The following is a 20,715-nucleotide window of genomic DNA, read 5'->3' on the forward strand; positions in this document are numbered from 1 at the left end:
ACACAACGAGGCTCGCACAAACGTTAAGCATACTGAGTATTTTGATTATAAAGTTTCCAAAATTATGCACCCCGACAGTGAGGAGATTCAAAGAACCGATAATTATCTGTCACAAGGCATGACTGATGGGGATGCAGTTTGATCTGACATTAAATTGTTTACAGACAAGAGACTTTGAATATACCCTGATATCCCATCTAGTGCTACCAGCAAGTCAAAGAAGTTCAGGCATCCAGTAGTGTTTTTTACTCCAAGTAAGTTGACCAGGTCTCACAACACGATGCATTCTTTTATGAAATTTCTGGATATTCCTCCCATACAACCAGCAAGTTGATATATGCATGATATTAGCTGATATCTCAACAATTGTTGGATGGAATACTCTAAAAATTGTTTAAAATAGGTAGATTTAGCTCCCAGATGTGAAAAGTGAAGTCAGTGTATGAGCATCCTACACTGTATTCCGCCTAATGGTGAGCAGAGGGCAACTCCAGTAGCTGACTGTAAGCCTGTGAGAAAAAGACCCTAATGTGCCCTTCATTTATGACCTCAGTAAACACTTTCCTCTTGGATTTAAGTGCACAGTCTCTAGTAACAGGGCTTATGTAATACTGCATAACATTCATTTTGTTATTTATGGGTAATTAAAGCACCTTAAGCTTTAGGGTGTGGAGCTTGTGATTATAAAATAAAAGTTGCCAAATTCAATTCAATTCAATTCAATTCAATTCAGTTCAATTCAATTCAATTCAATTCAATTCAATTCAATTCAATTCAATTTTATTTATATAGCGCCAAATCACAACAAAAGTCGCCTCAAGGCGCTTCATAGATACAGAGAAAAACCCAACAATCATATGATCCCCTATGAGCAAGCACTTTGGCGACAGTGGGAAGGAAAAACTCCCTTTTAACAGGAAGAAACCTCCGGCAGAACCAGGCTCAGGGAGGGGCGGGGCCATCTGCTGCGACCAGTTGGGATGAGAGAAGGAAGACAGGATAAAGACATGCTGTGGGAGAGACTGAGGTTAATAACAGATATGATTCAATGCAGAGAGGTCTATTAACACACAGTGAGTGAGAAAGGTGACTGGAAAGGAAAAACTCAATGCATCATGGGAATCCCCCGGCAGCCTACGTCTATTGCAGCATAACTAAGGGAGGATTCAGGGTCACCTGGTCCAGCCCTAACTATATGCTTTAGCAAAAAGGAAAGTTTTAAGCCTAATCTTAAAAGTAGAGATAGTGTCTGTCTCCCGAATCCAAACTGGAAGCTGGTTCCACAGAAGAGGGGCCTGAAAACTGAAGGCTCTGCCTCCCATTCTACTTTTAAATACTCTAGGAACAACAAGTAGGCCTGCAGAGCGAGAGCGAAGTGCTCTAATAGGGTGATATGGTACTACAAGGTCATTAAGATAAGATGGGGCCTGATTATTTAAGACCTTGTATGTGAGGAGCAGGATTTTGAATTCAATTCTGGATTTAACAGGAAGCCAATGAAGGGAAGCCAAAACAGGAGAAATATGCTCTCTCTTTCTAGTCCCTGTCAGTACTCTTGCTGCAACATTTTGGATTAGCTGAAGGCTTTTCAGTGAGTTTTTTGGACATCCTGATAATAATGAATTACAGTCGTCCAGCCTGGAAGTAATAAATGCATGAACTAGTTTTTCAGCGTCACTCTGAGACAGGATATTTCTAACTTTAGAGATGTTGCGCAAATGGAAGAAAGCAGTCTTACATATTTGTTTAATATGTGCGTTGAAGGACATATCCTGGTCAAAAATGACTCCAAGGTTCTTCACAGCGTTACTGGAGGTCAAGGTAATGCCATCCAGAGTAAGAATTTGGTTAGATACCATATTTCTAAGATTTTCAGGGCCGAGTACAATGACCTCAGTTTTATCTGAATTAAGAAGCAGAAAGTTAGCGGCCATCCAGGTCTTTATGTTTTTAAGACATTCCTGCAGTTTAATTAATTGGTGTGTGTGATCTGGCTTCATAGATAGATAGAGCTGGGTGTCATCAGCATAGCAGTGAAAATGTATGCGATGTCTTCTAATGATACTGCCTAGGGGAAGCATGTATAATGTAAATAGAATTGGTCCTAGCACTGAACCCTGTGTGAAGAGGACTCTCCATTTACATGCACAAATTGGAGTCTATTAGATAGATATGATACAAACCACTGCAGCACAGTACCTGTAATACCTACAGCATGTTCTAATCGCTCTAATAGGATATTATGGTCAACAGTATCGAATGCTGCACTAAGGTCTAGCAGGACAAGCACAGAGACGAGTCCACTGTCAGAGGCCATAAGAAGATCATTTGTAACCTTCACTAAAGCTGTTTCTATGCTGTGATGAACTCTGAAACCTGACTGAAACTCTTCAAAGAAGCCATTCCTCTGCAGATGATCAGTTAGCTGTTTGACAACTACTCTTTCAAGGATTTTTGATATTGTTATGTTACATGAAGTGGATGAAGGAAGTGTACAGTAAATGCTTTCCTTGTCATGCCACTATTAATAGGTTCCATTAATGGAGTGTTAATCAAGTCCATGAAACCAAGCCCTGTGTGTAGTCTTAGACATTAAACTATCCTGGACAGAACATATTAATAAAAAGGTTGTTAAAATGGGAAATTGTATCTCAGTAATTAAAATATATGAAGATCTTTGTACACTAAAATTTATCAGGCAGTTACGTGGTCATCCCTTATTAGTATGATTTGGTGGTATAATGGCTCAAATTAATAAACAACAAAAGAACAAATATTGTAACAATGTATAAATGTCTGGTTAGCTATAAAACATATATTACTTTATTCTTCATCAGAACTGTTATTGTTACAAAGATTCCAAACATTTGTATTTCAGTCTAGATAGACATGAATATACCACCAGACAGGTTACGGGAGGACCATTTTTATTAGCCATAGCAAGTACCAATTCAATTAAAAGAGCAATTTCATGCAGGGCTATGGAGGAGTAGACAGACAGATAACACAAGAAACCAGTAAAACTGGATTAATTTTTTTAAACAAATGTTACATTAAGTTAAACCAACATTAAGCACAAACTAAACTAAACTAAGCCAACAGCCCACACAAAAGGTTACTGAGGACCTTTGTGAACCCTTGTCTTTAGAGCAACTAAGTGTTTATACTATGGCTTATAGTCATAGACATTTGAAAAGGAGGTCAAAGCAGTAAAAAAGCATTGCACATATTAAGATATGCAAAATCTGTTCTTATATTAGTGCTGATTGACAATCTCTCACTCTCACACTCACTCTGATATGCCCTGCTTCTTTCCTAATCCTTAGTTTGATAAAAGCATTTTCATTTAGTCATGACTCACCCCTCACAGCAAATTGACTGAAAACTCAATTTACTTGGAGCTGTCTCTGATGCATGAGAATCAAATTTGTAACTACATCAAAAGTCTGTTTGTTGTACTACAGCAATACCCATTGCTTTCATTTCATTTTGAAGAAGCCATGAATGAGAACACAAAGAGTGGTAGGTTTGTGTCAAAGTGCAAATCCACAGTTTATGAACTCCACAGTGTGTTACTGCACATAATGAACCTTTATTGCATGATGGTTATAATGAATCCTAGCTACTCATAAAATCAGGAAATTGTATCGACTTGCTTTTCTGCATCACTGGTCACAGATAAAATTCTGAATTTGGTCAGGTCAGGAGTAAACTAATATCATATTCACTTTTGTTGCTCCAAACAGCTGTTCAGCAACATCTGTTTTATTTCCTTTCAATATGCTCCTGCTGTCTTGCTCTGGCTGGACAATTGCTGTGAAACCATGACAACAAGTCTTAACTGCTACATTTTTCTCTTCAGTGCCGCGACTTTTTGACTGTGAACACAACTGCTTGTGCAGCTACACGACTGTTTATGTGTGTGCATGTATCTCAGTGTGTAAAGTGAGAATAGGAGGGATTAAGTTATCCTTGAGCTTATCTCCATTTAAAATGAGTGATTATGCTGTCAGTAGTGGTCATGGCCTAGATTTGAAAGACAGCCTTTTTTTTCTCTCTGGCTGGGAGCCACTAGACCTTGTAAATACTACCAATGCACTTTTATCTATCACAAATATTACCTCATTGTGTTTAGTAAGTAGTGGTACAGGAGCCTATTTCTCTTGGTGCTACTTTTAGAAACTCCATAGCCTGCAGTTCACCTTAGCATTTGCAATTTGCATATAGATGATACTCATATCAAATTATTGCTCAGGGGGAGTATTAATAATGGTGATGTTGAATAGGATGGTGTACTGTACAATAGTGTGTTAAAGATGTTGAAACAAGTGACCTCCAAAACATTGAAATCTGCCTCACTAAGACCACAATGTTTCACATCTTTCACCTCCCTTTGCTTTCCATCAGCCATAAACTGTTTTTTCCCCTTTCTATTGTTTAAACTTTGACGGATTTAAGGATTTGTTACATGTGTGGAGCTCTGGCTGCATTGTGGAGGATTTTGAAATTATACCTAAAACTGTTTCAAAGTGAACACAAATACACCACAGGGATGCAAAATTGCTTGACCTCTTGATCCCTACCAATCTGCTCCTGCTAGTCCCCAGCAGTGTACCACTATTACCTGTCTGTCATGCTCCAAAATTGATTTCACTGGCTCAGTGGGTATGACATGGGCAGCTCTCAGACTACTTTCACTCTCTTTCTCACTCGTACATGTCCTTGATTAGCAAAACTAGAACACTCAAAGAAAAAAAAGGCTTTGATAAATGTGCTACATCAAAATCTGTTACACATTTCAACAGGAAAGATCATTTTGTTCATCTGGCATCCCTCCACCTGTTTGCAGTGTTTTGTTCCCAGCAGGTAAGTTCCATGACTTACCAATACTTCACATAGCCAGAAAAATGTCCAGAAAAGCCAGAAAATAATGAGGGATCTGAATGAAAGATTCAAAACAATAAAAATGATTGACACGCTTTCTTAGAGACGCTTTCTTTGAGCAGCATACATTTTCAAGACATAATAATAATAATAATAATAATAATAATAATAATAATAATAATAATACACACATAATAAGCACTGCATTTATCACAACCATGAAGGAGAGAACCAGGAATCACCAGGACTCAATATACTGATCGAATCAGCCAGATTAGACTCTTACTATGGAGCAATATGGAGAAACCCCCCCAGTTTGGCCTGAATTTATATATGCAAACATGTAATTATATTCCCCAAAAAAGACCAACTATTTTTTCAACCTATTTTAAACCAAGGAATGCTCAATACTGAAATAAAAAATTGCATATTTGTATTTAACATTTGTTATGAGCTTAGGTTTATGGTGTTATTTTGAGCTAATCACACCAGAATCACACCAGCGTTGGACTTGTCCCATCACCCAGTCATAATAGCCCAACACTTATTTTGGTCTGTCCCTTGTAGGCCAATGTTTTTTCCCTACTCTAAAAGCTGCACAGTTGGTAGATCTGTAAGTTTGATATGGCACAATGCACAATGTAATGTTTACACCAGATATAATAGCTGAGATAACCCTGTTTATCCAGGTTCGGGAGTAGCATCAGGAGTAAAATAGCTTGTGACCCCTTCAGCCTGGGGTTGTATCTCCTCCCAGGTTGAAGCGGGTTCTTTAACATGTGGCAAATTGTATTGTATTATTAGTCTATTATTGTTATTTGTCCAAATAATGTTAAAAAATTGATTTTTCTGCCTAATGTCACAAATAAAATTTAAAACTGTATGGGATAAGAAAGCACCATAGTAAAGACAAAAAAACAAACAAACAAAAAACAAAAAAGAACTACCGTTTATTTCTATTCTACTCAACATTGTTTTGGGGTTTTTTTTGGTTTTTTTTTTGTTTTTTAGAAAATCTGCTTTCAAAGATTTTATTATTGTATGACATTGTGATCTAGAGAGGCAAAAAAGTTTTTAGTTACAGTTTTTTATTTCGCCGCGATCGCAAAATAAACAAGCACACATAAAAATGAAGATACCACAAAACACAAGCAAAAGATAAATAAATGCATTTATTTTTAAAGTAAGCTAGTTCAAGAAATTTGCCTTAATAGTTTGTATTATTTCATGCCTTTGGTCACTGTCCTGCTGTATCGCATTGTGTAGTGTAATTGTCCCCGCCCCGCGCGCTGTCGTCACGCGCCGGGTAGCCAGTGAGGCGGAGGGAGGGGGAGTTTCACACGGCGGAGAGGCAGGCAGCGGCGTCGCAGCGCTACAACAAGAGCGGCTTTTGGGCTTTGTTTCGTGGATGTGAATGAGCTCCATCACCTCCTCCAGAAATGTGGACGGATTTAAGGATATTGCTACTTTTTAATTTGTTCGTCCTCAGGCTTCATTTCACAAAAGGTCAGTTGAAAATTGTTGTCCCCCTCTGAGCGCGAGACGCTATTGAAATAGTAGATAAAGGCTGGTGTGTGATGCTGAGCTGACTGGAAGCGCTCTCTGCTCGGCGCGCGCGAGCGTGCGTGTGATACCAAGAGAGCAAAAAGGCTAAAAGGGACTACTTTCTAAAAACAAATTAATGCGCAAGTGTGTGGTTTATTTCACTTTAAAAATGTAATAGGTGAGGTTTCAGGATAGGAAAAAGCCTCTGCGTGTCTGTCATGTGTTTTCCCGGCTGTGAGCATCCATACTGCATCAGAGGTAGTAGCTGTAGTAGCCCAGACTGACTGACTGACTGAATCTTTGTCTTTACGTTTGGAAGAATTGAGTCGTGCAGACCCTGGGCCTCTTCTGAGCCCTTCTGTCTTTGAACTGTTAAATATCCTGGGAAAAGGGAGACCGCTATCTGAAAGAAAGCATGCACCATGACGCCTCTAGCCCTTCAGCCAATTGACCTGAATGAAGACTGAATATCAATTAGGCATTCATTTGCAAATGACAGTTGAACTAGCCTACAAGAGATTACTGTTATATCCAATTGTTGCTCATCCATCTGGACTCTTATCTCTCCTTTTGTTTTTGTTTCTTGCAGCCACGGATGAGTGTGAGGATGGACAGTTTCAGTGCAACAACAAAAGGTGTATACCGACCATCTGGAGGTGTGACGACGATGACGACTGCTCAGACAACAGTGATGAAGAAAACTGTCGTAAGTGTTAAAATTAAAGGAGAAATAAACACAGATTAAATATGTTAACTGTGGACCTGCCACGACTAAGGCGTTATTACACAATAACATGTTAAAGCATGATAAAAATAGACATTAACTATATTAATGATTATAACAGTGCAACCCCTCCAACCCTGCTTAATCATAAAAACATCCCACCGTATTATCATGAGGATTAGTCCAGTCAGTGTGATCCTAACCATCAATAGTACTAGAAAAAGTTTAGCTCTGAGTATTCATTAAAGCTAGTCTTTCAATTTTGATCACGATTCGAGTGTGTGCTTCAGCCTGTGTATTTTAAGTTGTGTTTTCTTATTGTGTTAAAAGTCATGAACCAGAAAATGAACCCGCATCCCTCCCAGGTTTCTGCCCTTTCATAGCTTTAGATTATTTTTTGCTGGCTTTGCTATCTTATTGGGATTTTATCAATTTTCTTTCTATTCGCGCATTGTTCACAACAGCCCTGATTCCATAAAAGCCAGCAGAGTTTACAAAGATGCACAAATGCAATCATTCTTTGAGTGAGGATGTGTGCGTTCGCCTCAGGCTAAGAGCGCGTGCAGGTGATTTCATCCCTTCTCCTATAAATAGAGCACTCAACAAGCGTGTTTTCCTAAAATGTGGGTTGATTGGGTGGAACCATTTTCCAATCATCTCCAAATGAAAAGCTGTCCAGGTGAGGGACAGATTGCGTGGTGCATCGCTCCCGTGCACAAAGCTCTGACAGGTATCTTGGATGTGTTGTTCTGGGTGGAAATAATAGAATTCTGCTTTCCTTTTTGACAGCAAACCAGTGGCCTATATTTTGAAAGAATGCTCGTGCTGAAACCAGTGAAGTTGTGCCAAAGCTGAAGCCGAGATTTGCGTGTTTGCAGTGCAGCTTCTTTTGTGTCTGGGTTAATTGTGGCTCGGGAGAAAATTCTACACCTCCCCACGCGATCTCATAATGCATACACTCTCTCTTCTCATGCATCTCTCTGTTTTTATATGTTTTCTTTCTCTCTCCCTTTCTCTTCCACAAAACTCCATCCCCCACACAGACCTGTTGTATACAACCACCTTATACTTCCTATGCGTGTCTGGAGGTGTTTCCCTGTTCTTTCCTTGCTTCTCGTCTCCGTCCCAGCAGGACGTGTCCTTAGGCACGCAGAAAAGCAGGTCATTTGGAGCCTGTTTGCTCCTAAAACATTCATGTGTCACTGCTTCAGACGCGCACATGAATTGTGACGTTTGGAGAAAAGTGATTGCTCTGCCAGGCTTTATTTCCTCTGTATTTCTTTCATAGGAAATTGTTTGTGGGTTTATTACCCGCTCGTGTGTTTTCCATAAGGAGGAGCTTCTGACACATTTAGGGTTTGAGTGAAAACACTCCCTCTGAAAGCCTTTTAAGATGAGACTTACTGTCAGCCCACCATTTGATGATTATGAGTGTAAAGCATTACATGTTGTTTTATTAGAGAGCGGTACATGTGTGGCCTTCACTCTGTGTCCATCTCCTTTTCCTGTGTGGCCTGCTGTATCTGCGTGGGCAGGCGCTTGTTTCCCTGAGCAGAGATGCAGGGTTTCTGTACCCGCTTCTCTGTAGTGTGTGATCAGAGAGATGCTAAGGATGTTGGCTGTTAAAATTGTACTCTGGCAATTGTTAAAGAATGATTTACTTATCTTTGAGTCATTCTCACAGGTTGCCTCTGTAAGCCGTTTTTCTCTTTCTCCATATGAAAAGACAGAAGTCAGCCGGTGTTAGGCGGTGAGGTGAAAACCTGTACAACATATGCTGCGTTGGGGGGAGAAGGTGCTGAGGATTTAGCTTGTAAATACAGCAAATCCTGTTCAGAAATGACACCGTTGGTTCTCGTTGGCTGTGAAGCGGTAGCATTTTTTAAATTAAGTTTCTGAATGGCTGAGTGGATTGTCTCACCTTTTTTTTTTGCTGAAAATATAATATTTCATAACACAATGCCAAGCCAGATATTTCAGTGACTGAATGTGTGCAACAGACCATGGTTATGAAATATGGTGACAGGAAGGAGCTGCAGCTCCTTATTTGTCATGCCAGTGTCACTTTCTTTCTAACCTGACTGTCGCTGGCAGAACAGGTGTCTAAAACACACCAGAATTTCTCATACCAGTAATCTTTATGCACCATGGTGCTTCTCCATCCTTTACCCTGTTTTTGTTAACACCATCCCCCACTAGTTCACCCCCGAGACTGCAATCCCTATCACTCGGTACACCCCTACCATCCCCCCATTATCAAACTATTCCCCACTGACCGTTCACTCACTGCGGGGACCCATACATTCATACATGCATAATTGCAGTCCCTAACTATGTGCAGACACAAGTATGGGCCAGACACATTGTAGAATAAACAGAATCACATGAGCACTAATGCATGTGCACACTGTATTTTTGCAGCAGAGAAGTTTAGTCCACATATAAGAAACTGTACATGTTGTTTACTGGTTGCATAAGTTCCTTGGTGAGGATGAGATGCAAATCCTCCTTCCCTCTCGCTGCATCTGGAGTTGACAGAAGTGGAGGCAACAAAAGAATTCCTCCTTGAATTCTCAAAGTCCGATTTGTGCAGACTCTGCGAAGTCGGCGTTTAATCCTCGTCCTGATTATAGCAGCATATCGCCCACTTGCTATCTATCTGCGTTACCTTCAAAGTCCAGAGTGTCCGCTTGACTCTCCTCTCATCCTCGGATGTGATAAGAATCTATTTCATTTGCATTCATGAATTTAACATTCACACCTGCAGGGAGGCATTTCACATCGCCACCAAGTCTTCTGTTGTTTTACACCGCGATGCAAAGTCAGCAACAGGCTACATGCCTCCTCTCGTTGTCTTCTCTTAGCTAATAAACCTCCACCACTCCCTCATTGCCACATTCACTTTTGAATCTGCCGGCACTCCTCCAAACCTCCCATAGTCATTTTTTTATTTCTTTGTTCTAAAGCCTTTCGGGGGATGCCAATTCTCTGCTATAGTGTCAAAACCACAGGCCTGCTAACACACCAAGTTTCAGAAAATTAAGAAGCCTCTGTGCAATGCTTGATAAATGCTTGTTTAAAGCTCTATTAAGAGTCCTTAGAACTCACACATCTGAGGCACACTGAGGTCCTTTTAATAGCTTGAGTGCGGAGAAAGCGGTCAATATTTTTTAATATGATCTACTTTATGCGTGATCTGTAAATTGGTTTTATGATATGAGAATAGGTAAGATTATGTCAGTCAATATTATTGTTTTTTTATTTGGCTGCTTGCTAAGTTCTTGAAGGCAGACAATGCCTCGCCTGCTGACAGAGTATTTTTGTCATCAATTCAAAATAGCTCACTGGATTTTGTTCTGAAATCCTTCCTTCTTTTTCTTTGCTTTATTATGCTTATGGTATTTCTTTGGCTGCAAATAAATTATCTGTTAAGCAGTAATTCATCTTCCGCTTATCCTCTGCATTTTATTTTTCAAGGCTTTCCTCTTTCAAAAAGGGAAAAGTCCTTTGTTATCACAAATATCCGCATCTCTGAATGCTCACTTGGCGAACTATTTTTACATACTTTTTGGAACAACTTTGGCCTATCTACAACATCTTCACTTCTTTTTCTGCACTCACACAGCAGATTCCCACAGAAAGCTAAATGGACTCCACTTTAAAACTCTCTACAGCCTCATGACTCTCTGTTTCTGTTGGCACTGATGGCCGGTCGAACACGCTTCCCGCCAGCTCTACTTTTTGGGTATTTCCGGCTGTTTTTATTGCTCTGACAGGTTATTTTTCTCCTAGCTGTGTTGACATCACCCACCCAGGCTAGTTGACAGCAATATTTCACAAAGTAATGCCGACTGATCAGACACGAGGAAACAGTTTTCCCACCTGCTGAGATCTACTTGTAAATTCAGAAAAATAATACCATTCTGTGTGAGGTTCTGCTTTGTGTCGCTGAGGTTTCAGGGAAAAAAAGGATGCCTTGTATTTTTGGCTTATCAGAGTTAAAAACATTTCTTGAGTGAGTGTGTTTCACCCCACAGTGTCTGAATCTTTTTTGTCTGTGTTCTTTGAAGCTTGAGTGATTGAGTGAAGTTGAAGTGATAGAAAGTGGGGAAATAAATTATTTTGACCCTACAGTGTGAGTCTGGGAGGTTGTTTTGTGTTCCTATCAAATTCTCCCCATAATCTCCACGGCTGTTGTCAACAGACACAGCGTGGAAAGGATTACGCCTTTATCTCTCCAAGCTATGAGGCTTTTTTTCTGTCGGGTCTGTGGTCAATTTATGTTATGTTAATTCACAAAGATGTGATAATGCCTCAATTAGTCACCAATTTGAAAAGCTACGATAAAGCAAACGTTTTTATTGCAAAAATGTATGGCTTTTAAAACATGTCAGTTTGGTAAACAAACTGATCTTTTATCTGTCCAGTTGATCTTTTCCTCAAGAAACATAAAGTCTGTGGAAGATCTTTGAGATTATTAAGCAGTTGTGGAAGTTGAAAATGTCTGCCTAAAGAAGAAAAACAAAATAATGTTTGTATTACTTGCAAGTGTTTTCCCATTTTTAAGGAGAATAACAGCAGTAGTGTTCTATTTCCTGTTATGTTGAAAAACATGTCAACAAGTCCCCTGATGCACCTTACTAGAGCATTTAAGAGCTTTATTTTTGTTTACAAAAACAGAGTTTGTCTAATTCTTATGAGCTTGAAAGTATGAAGGTATAACTACCTTTATTCTTCAACACGTTTCTTTAAGTAGTCTCCAGGAATAATTATTTATTCTAGAGACACTCAAAGCTCTTCTTTGGATGTTGGCTGCCTTTTGTTCAGTTCTCTGTCAAGATGATCCCACATTGCTTCAATAATATTGAGGTCTGGGCTCTGGGGAGGACAATCGTTGCTTATAACGTTCCACTGAATGTTTTTCTATCTAGAGATGCTTTTACTGCATTGGCAGTGTGTTTGGGAATATATTAAATTATGAAATGCTTTCCACATGGTATTGCATGCTGGATCAAAATCTGATGGTACTTTTCTGAGCTTATGTCAAAGTGAGAAAATTAACTGTAAAGGACATGAATGAATGAATGAATGAGATTCCTACTGTCCCAATATGCAAGTTATTTCATCATCAAAGAGCCCCCACTGTGTTTTACAGATGGCTGTGGACACACAGTGTTGCACCTCTCTCCCACCCTCTGAATATACCTCAGCCTTTCCTCCTTGTTTCCGTTGATTAAGAATGGCTTCTTGACAGCCACACTGAGACCATTTCTGATGAGGCTTCAGTGAACAGTAGATGGATCAACTGAAAGGCCAGATGCATCTCTCAGGTCCTGTGTCAGACCTTTGATGGATTTTTTCCTGTTTCTCAAGGAACTGATTTTCAGATACTGTTCATCTTCTTTATATAGTTTTTTTTAGGCCTGGCAGTTCTTCTGTTGTCCTCTACTTATCCAGGTTCCTAAACAAAACATAAACTGCACATCTTAGCTCTTTGGGAATCACCAAATCAACTAAAGAAATTGGAAAGAAATTGGTGTTTTGTGATAGGCTACTAGTAGCAAAGTGCCTAAAGATACATATAAAAATTGGTTCTAAGTTGTCTGTTATGTGTAGAGACTCACTGGTACTTCGCTTGAGTTGTCTTTTCTATGCTTGACTGATTCATAGGTAAGTTTTAAGTGATTTGACAAAGAAAAATATTCCTGTAAATTTGTTTAGGTACAGAGACTGGAGTTAAAATGAGTAATGATGCAATGTTCAAAGAACTTTGAAAGACCTTCAGAAAGCCTGGAGAATGTTTGTGAAAGCAAGCTCCTTAGAAGCAAAAAGTTTTCCTCATTATGTAATTTATTTATGTAGTCTAAAAAAATCAGGTCCTTCATTCACAGTGATCTTGAGCAATTAAAATGCTATAAAATGTTTTTAAATCAGCCTTCAGTCAAACCACAGTCCTTCTGGAAAGAGCTTGTTACAATCCTGTTATCTTAAAACCCCTTTTTAAATGAATGTGGTTTAATTTCAGTGGATAACGGAATTAAAAAAAGGAGCTCACCAGTAAAAATCTGATTTGCAAATTTGATGAATTTACTGAAAATAATAAGTGTTTAACAACCCCCAAGTTCTCCTGTGCATGTGTAGACACCAATAGAAAGGACTAACTCAACAGTTCCGGTTCAACCCAACAGAGCACTTGGAACAAATGCAACGCTAATTACTTCCAAGACTACAGTGTGGCAAAAAAAGATAAGAGTATATTTACCTACATCTTTATTACGATAAGAACTAAATGTACGTGCTGCTATATAGTTATAATTGTTGTGAACCTCAACTGCTCATAAGCGTCAGAACACGATAAGCTCATGTGTCGTTCTGTTATAATGTCTCTGGTTTTACAGATTAACCAGATATTTTCTTCCACATTATGCTAACTTATCGACGTGTGTGCGTGTGTGTGTTTGTGTATTACCATTTGCTTGTTTGCTGGTCCTACTGGCCTACTGCCCTGTATCTGCATGTCTCCAAGCCAGCTTGCCCTAAGTGATCATTAAGAAGTCTGCAGCTCCAATTGAGCTATTATCTCAGATTAGTGTGTGTCGTTACACAACGTTGCAGAGCGAGAGAGAGGGGATTAATGTGGGGGTATAAAACATCACTCAGCCTCAGCCTCTTCCCATCATCTGCCACATATTTATCCCTTATTCCACTTGTCTTTTTAGTGCCTTCACCTCAGTGAAAACCATTTGTATGCATCATTTTAAAGATTACACCTCCCAGAAATCTGTGTTTATTTCAAGGGATAAAAAGCAGATATTTCTCCGGGGACACTCTTAGCAGTGTGTCTCGCCTCATGAAACTTACTGTTTCAATTCTGTTGAACTATCGAAATACTGCTGAGGCACTAAAATAACTTCATCAGCTAAAGTCTGGAGAATCTTTATTATGGAGTTAACACTGGGTTCTGGTTTCAATATTTAATTGTTTTAAAATCAATGAAAACTTTACAGGGCTGGCATTTTAATCATATTGTTTAAAGGCCGTCATTAACCCAAAATATTTAGATATTTAGCTCATATTTAGAGCTTTTCTGTGAGTTAATGGTGTAAAATGTATCCTGTGAACTCTAGAGCAGTGTGCTTAAAGTACTGGAAGTTACATATGGTGGCAAGGTAGGGCACTTTGTGTTAAGATCTGGGCTACTTGTTTTAACTGATAAAGTGATTCTGTTACACATCCTTGTAGTTTTTTGTAAAAGTGATTCAGTGGCAGTGAAATGAACCCAGGTCACTTTGAAAATCGATAAGACACATGCTGGATGTTCGAGAGCGGCTGCCTGCTCTGTGAACCCAGGCCTTGGGGCCGCTGGCATCCAGGCAGACAGCGCCTTTCATCCAGAATCACTGTCAGGAAAAAAAACAAAACAAAAAACAGACCCACAAGGGATGATGTTGGCACACACTGCAAGAGCTTTGGCACTTAGCAACTTGTGACTCATTTTGGTGAAAAATGCGACTTCATGTGACACAACAGCCGTGCTCATGAATCTCTTCTGACAGCTGCGACAATGTTGGGATTGGATGATTGTGGCTGTGAGTATTACTTTATTTTGATTTATCTTTTTTTTTGGATGAGTAAACATATTCATCACAGAACTACTGAGGATATTATGCATCTCTGAAGTCAGGCCAGGGCAACACAGAGCGTCAGCACTGTGTGCGGTAGTGAATTGGAATGATGAGCAAATAGCTATGACACAGCAACCATAGCCCTCGGACTCTTTCGTTTTATTGATGATTCAATGTAGCCGGATGAAGTATGAGTGTCACCTCTGCTCACAGAGGCCATATTCGCTTCCTTTTGCCCAGCTACATACTGACTCATTACATCGCCACCATCACAGTGTTGAAGCTTTGCATGCGGGCTGTCACTGCGTTCAATCATACCACCTGCCTACATGTCTCCACCTTTACAACAACTGTCAGAACAGTGCGCGTAGCTTCAAATGAACTGTGGACAATGCAGCTGGCCTAAAGAGCCATTCAAATCTCCAGACAAAGAGACCAAACAGTGGTTATCCTTATAACAAGCAATATCCTGTGGCATGGCTGTCAACTGCAGAATTGAGCAAACATAAACTCCCTTATTAAAAAGTAACTTTATTAAAAATGTTAACATTACAATTTGTGGACACACAATGAAATGTGATAAGTGGGATACTGACTTTACTATTTGAGATAATGTAAGTAATTTTAAGTTAGCTTTTGCATTTATGCAACGTTAGCCATTGCTAACATTTTAGCTTGTGGAACATAGCTGATTCAAAGTCAGGTTGGAGCTATCATGGCACAATTTGCACTATATGGTAGTTTTCCTGTGCTTCTGGGTTTCTTTCTTCTTCTTCAGCATACAAGGACAGACATGAACACTTGTAGGTGTATGCTGCCCTGTCAGTGCCGGCCCTAAGAATTGCAGTCTTAGGACATATGCTGCCTACAATACCTGTCCTAACAAAGAAAACAAGTACTATTACATTTTCAGAATTTTGCTATTGAAATGTGTCGGAACATATATCATACATACATCATGTATCGTTGTTCTTGAAAGGCTAGTCAGTAACACGAAGATAGCTTTTATTGTTGTTTTGAATTAATCTGTTGATTTGTTGTTGTTTTTTTTAAAAGTAAGTTTACAAAATGTAAGTAAATTGCTGTAAAAAAGCCTCAAATATCAGAGTAAAGTTCTGAAATTTCTAGTTTTGCCTAAATACTATCACTCAGTTATATTTAATTTCCCATAGCCTGAGGAAATGCTATTAGCTTCCCTCTCCTCTTAAGGAATGACATATAATTACATTTCTGCAGAAATGCAGAATGTGTGAGCTAAGCCTAAGTTAAATGAGGGTTTTATTGCGTCAGGCATTGCATTACCTGAACAGTCATAACAAATTAGAATGAGACTTGAACTAATTTTCTCAGCAGTAGAGATTTAAGCAAGAGAAGCCTTGAATCTGTACAGACGTGGACTATCAAATGATTTCTCTTCAACAACGACCTTCCAATTAGCAGAAAAATGGTTTTACATGGGCTAATCAAATGTCTAGACTGCTAGATCTGTACTGTAGATCTGAACAAAGGAAGATTTGCCATTTTTTGACTAGAGGAATGTAACATAACCATCCGTTCAGAGCAGGGATCATTTCTGCAGAGTAACTTGTTTTGCTGTCCCCCGCAAGCCTTTCTTACATCAAAGATTTTCAGAAAGATGCTTTCGCTCATGTGAAATCTGCATTTGAAAACAGCAGCAGCAGACCCAATTAGATTATTTCGTTTTCCTTGAAATATTCTGTCTGCACACAAAAAATGGGCTGTGTAAACCTGCTTGGGTGTGTTTTGATTTAGATATTAACTATGAATGTGCAAAAACACACAGTGAAAAATCTTACCAAAATCTTGTAGCTATAACTTGGTTTTGAATTTGTAATGAAACTTATTTTATCGTTTCATTTTCATGTTTAATCACACTGCTGTGTGGAGGTTTTAATAGATTTCTGCAGGCAGAAGGAGAAAGTACATCTCATTTCAGAAAAGGTCAGTCATGCCTGTTTAATTTATAAAGCTTATATTTAAATCATAGATATGATTTAAATATAAGCTTTCTAATTTAATCATATATAATGACATAATGCTTATTCATTATTCACCCTGTCTGTGTGTGTTAACACAAAAGTTGTGGCTTAGTATTCGAGCAAAAGTTTTCTTGGAAGTGGTTGGAAATGCAAGCAGAGAAGTGGGAAACGTTAGCTAGCAGATGGTTTGTCTGAGCCGCACTTGACCCGTGTGCTTCCGGCAGGAATATTGCGATCAAAGCTGAGCGGCTAAGCTCTGCCTAGAGATAGATATGTTTTAAATGCATAGCCATTGGCCGATCACACGTACACACATAGTATGGATGCACAAGACACACCCTGGCTGCACACTGAAAGTCATTGAGTTCACATGAAATGAAAACGTGGTCTATTTTATTGGTTTGTGCATACCCTTTGTGAATGGGTAATGATGTAATCTCTTGTGACATGGATCACCGGAAAAAAAAAAAGAACCACACTGATGCTGAGTTCAGAGAAATAAAAGGAGTGAAAGAGGAGGCAGAGCCAAGGAGGGTGTCGTTGCGGAGCGGGGCAAGGCATGGGGGCAGGGATAAAGAGTGCTGCAGTGTCATTGATTTTAGAGTGGTTGTTTTGCTGTGTTATTGTTCAGATGCAGATCAGATAAGGTGTAGCCGATAAGACACACAGCAAATTAGAAATCAGCTGTAGTCTCTCCTTTAGAGAGGTGAGAGTTGAGGTTGAGTTTTCTGTTGCACTCTGCACAGAAAGAAGACAACTAAATCACAAAGTTAACAGAGACAAAGCTCTTACTCAAGCATGAGTACAAAACTAAAAGCAATGCCAATTGGTTTGAAAGAAGAGCCACTCACTGCAGAACATCTGCTCAGGCTCAGGCAGCCAGGCTGCTGGAAACACCTGGCATTAATGCAGCTTTCCTGCTCTTCTAACACGGCTGTGTGAATCAGATTTTCTGTGTTTAACTTTAAGTCAAGGAGTGGCAAAGCAGCTTACACAGGGGGTTCAAATATATAAATATATAAAGTCAGTGTGCTATTTATTTATATTTCATTCACGCTATTATATCTCTGTTTTACAAAACCAACAGGGATACTCTATTCAAAATATTACTCTATCACTTTTCACTTATATGGAACATTATGGAACTTATATTACAGTATTAGATACACAAAAAGCAATCAAATCTGGATTGTTGTGCTAGTACTTTTGCTTGGACAAGACTACTTCTTCCAGCCCTGATTACATTGTAGCTTACCAATAGTGATGTGTAGCCTTTGTCTTAAAAATGCTAGCCTGGTCCATTTGTTGATTGCACATGAAGGTTGATGGAGGCACTGTGTGCTTCCATCAGCCTGTTTGCAATCAGTCCAGACAACCCACTCTTTTCATTTTAGGCAATAAAAACCTTTCCTCTTGATGCTTTGCCTTGCTGATATTAATATAGGTAAACTCCCCCTTTCTTTTTTATGTTACCAGTCCACCTGTCATCTCTGAATTCTCCCTCCAAACTCTCTCTCAAACAATACAAGCGGGGCACTGGATCTGCGAACTGATTGAAGAGAGTACTGTCTATATGGTTCAAGTACTAAAGCCAAAATGCATGTATGTGTGTTAGATTATGTTGCAACATCGGTTTTATAGAAACAAATAAGTGGCTTCCATCAAAAATTTAGTTTTTTTTATTAGCAAATTGTAGTTTATTGTTAGTTATAAGCCTAGCAGGAAACCCATTAACTGCATACAGTTTGGTGAGCTCAAGCTTAAAAAATAATATATTGACCTCAAAGAAACAGTATTTCTTACAGGATTATTACAGTGTGCACATCTATTGGTTTTGTTTTGTACCCATTTTGTATGTGACTCCTAAACCATGACATCAATAATTTACAGTGCTTTTTTACTTACTAATCTGCAAAGTCTGGTGCAAAGAACTATTACTTTTTTCTATCCACACAGCAGAAGTCACACTTTTGCATATAGTACAGCACCCTGGCCTACTTTGAATATTCACACCACATATATTCTTACAGGGTAGAAATAGGAGTAAAAATGTCCCAGAAAAAACCTTCATTAAATAGCCTCATGCAACACAAGGATGCTATTGCATCGTAAAGCTGCAACACATTTAACACAGCCCACTGGAAATGATGTCATGGTGTCTAAGTAAATGTGCAAGCTTGCATTTGCTTTATTCTACGGGCTTGTAAAATTGGCTTTGTAAATGCAAAGACTAACCAATCCAGGTTGCGTATAAGACTTACATGTTTTCCATGTGTGTCCCAAATTCTTAAACTATTACCAATGTTATATTGACAGTCTTGGCATGTTCCCATAGGCCTTAAGGGTGATGGAGTGTGGTTACTTGTTTAATCTGCCCAGTTTGGCATGAAATCAGTGTTGTGACATTTTAGTCTTTAGGAATGCAGACCAAGTCTGCTGTAATGTTCCTCTGCTCAGTAAGGCTTAAGAAAGAATCATGAAAACAGCTAATGAATTTTTTCATTTCTCTACTATTAGTTTAAATGAGGCCAACCGAAATGCTACATCTCTGATCTGTAACAAGTGTACCGTGCTTTTAATGGAACCATCTGAGCTTTGCATGCATGAAAGAAGCTGCGATAAAGAGCCTAGCTGCTTTGTCACTTTCAGCTTTTCCAAAGACACTCAGTTGAAGACGTAGTTTGCTCATGCTGATGCATATATATTATAGTATTTTACTGCAAAGAGAAACAGAGCAGTGCATTGAGGTAGCATTGCATCTTTTGAGTGTAATGTGAGGTGTTTGGATTTATCTATGAATTATTTACCCAGTGTACTTACAACTCCAGATGATTTTCTATGCTTGGTAGCAAACATCCAGACCACATCTAACCTTGTGATCCTCTGTGCTTCGAGGTGTATTCAATCTCTTAATAATTATTACGTTTAAAGCATTTCACAGCTTATATCATGTGCATGGCATGTGGAGAAGCTGCTTTGTGCCACTTTGCTAACACAGAGAAGCTTTGGCGGTGGGGGGGGGAGCCTTTAGTCACAGTCTGAGTAATCTGTTTCTGTGGTGGGTTGGTTCAGGATTCTTTGATTGAACAGTGGGTATTTGGTGGGTCCACACTTAAGAATATCAGCTCTCACAGAGTCCATCAATAGGTGTCTGTGACTTTGTTCTTCCTGCCTGACTCCAGTGTGCTGTTTGTGTGTGAGAAGAAGAAAAAAGAAAAAAAATGCATGTATTTAGAAACAGAGGAACAGACGGCCTACTCAGACTTGTGCAGAAGTGGGCGAATATGCGTGAGCGCGTGTTATGTTTGCATGTAACTGTCGGGTGATGTTCAAACAGCAGCTGGGATTAAAGTCTGAGCATGTCTTAATTACACTTTCTTGTTGCTAGGGGCAGACTTTCTAGAACAAGAAATTTGACCTCGGGCAGTATTACAGTTATGTTAATTTTCGTCTGCAGTGGGAAATGTAAAATCTGCTCTCAGTGCCTTGTCACAGCAATTTCAGTGGCTTAGTCTGCAGGCCAGTGAGGGTGTTTCTGAAAAGTTGGTCTGCAGATGCCTTTGTGTTTTGTGCTATTGGAATCAGGTCTTTGCAAGAGAAAGGAAGGAGAGAAGAAGAAAAAGAGATGTGGCTCATTCTCTGCATAGGGTAAATGGCTAATCTCCCATTTCTCATTACAGCCCCCTGGTTAGTATAGAAATTAAAATTCAGTGTGGCACACTTTTCCTTATACGGGACTGACTATGGTGTAGGCTCGCTTCATACATTTGGTTGCTGTGTAAGCGAGAGTGACAAGTCACTCTTTGACTTACTCTTAAATCCAGTATTATAAACTCAAGATGCTTAATGGAAGGCCACTGGAAAGTAGACTAATGAGACCAGACATCATCCCTTCTAAAGGCTTTTAAAGACATACGGAAACAGGAATGTAATAATA

General features: G+C 39.2%; 1 protein-coding gene across 3 annotated transcripts in view; it reads left to right on the top strand.

Moving 5' to 3' along the window:
* The first annotated feature begins 6,210 nt into the window (after window positions 1-6,210).
* Window positions 6,211-20,715, top strand: part of LOC146498131 (low-density lipoprotein receptor-related protein 8-like) — an 88,230-nt gene continuing 73,725 nt past the window's right edge. For all 3 annotated transcript variants that reach the window (XM_085139791.1, XM_085139794.1, XM_085139793.1), the window contains exons 1-2: window positions 6,211-6,390; window positions 7,019-7,135. In XM_085139791.1, coding sequence (XP_084995917.1) covers window positions 6,324-6,390; window positions 7,019-7,135 — 184 coding nt within the window. In that variant the 5' untranslated portion in view covers window positions 6,211-6,323. The remainder of the gene's footprint in view (window positions 6,391-7,018; window positions 7,136-20,715) is intronic.

Source organism: Neolamprologus multifasciatus, chromosome 18 (assembly GCF_963576455.1).
Source record: "Neolamprologus multifasciatus chromosome 18, fNeoMul1.2, whole genome shotgun sequence".
NCBI classification, from domain to species: domain Eukaryota; kingdom Metazoa; phylum Chordata; class Actinopteri; order Cichliformes; family Cichlidae; genus Neolamprologus; species Neolamprologus multifasciatus.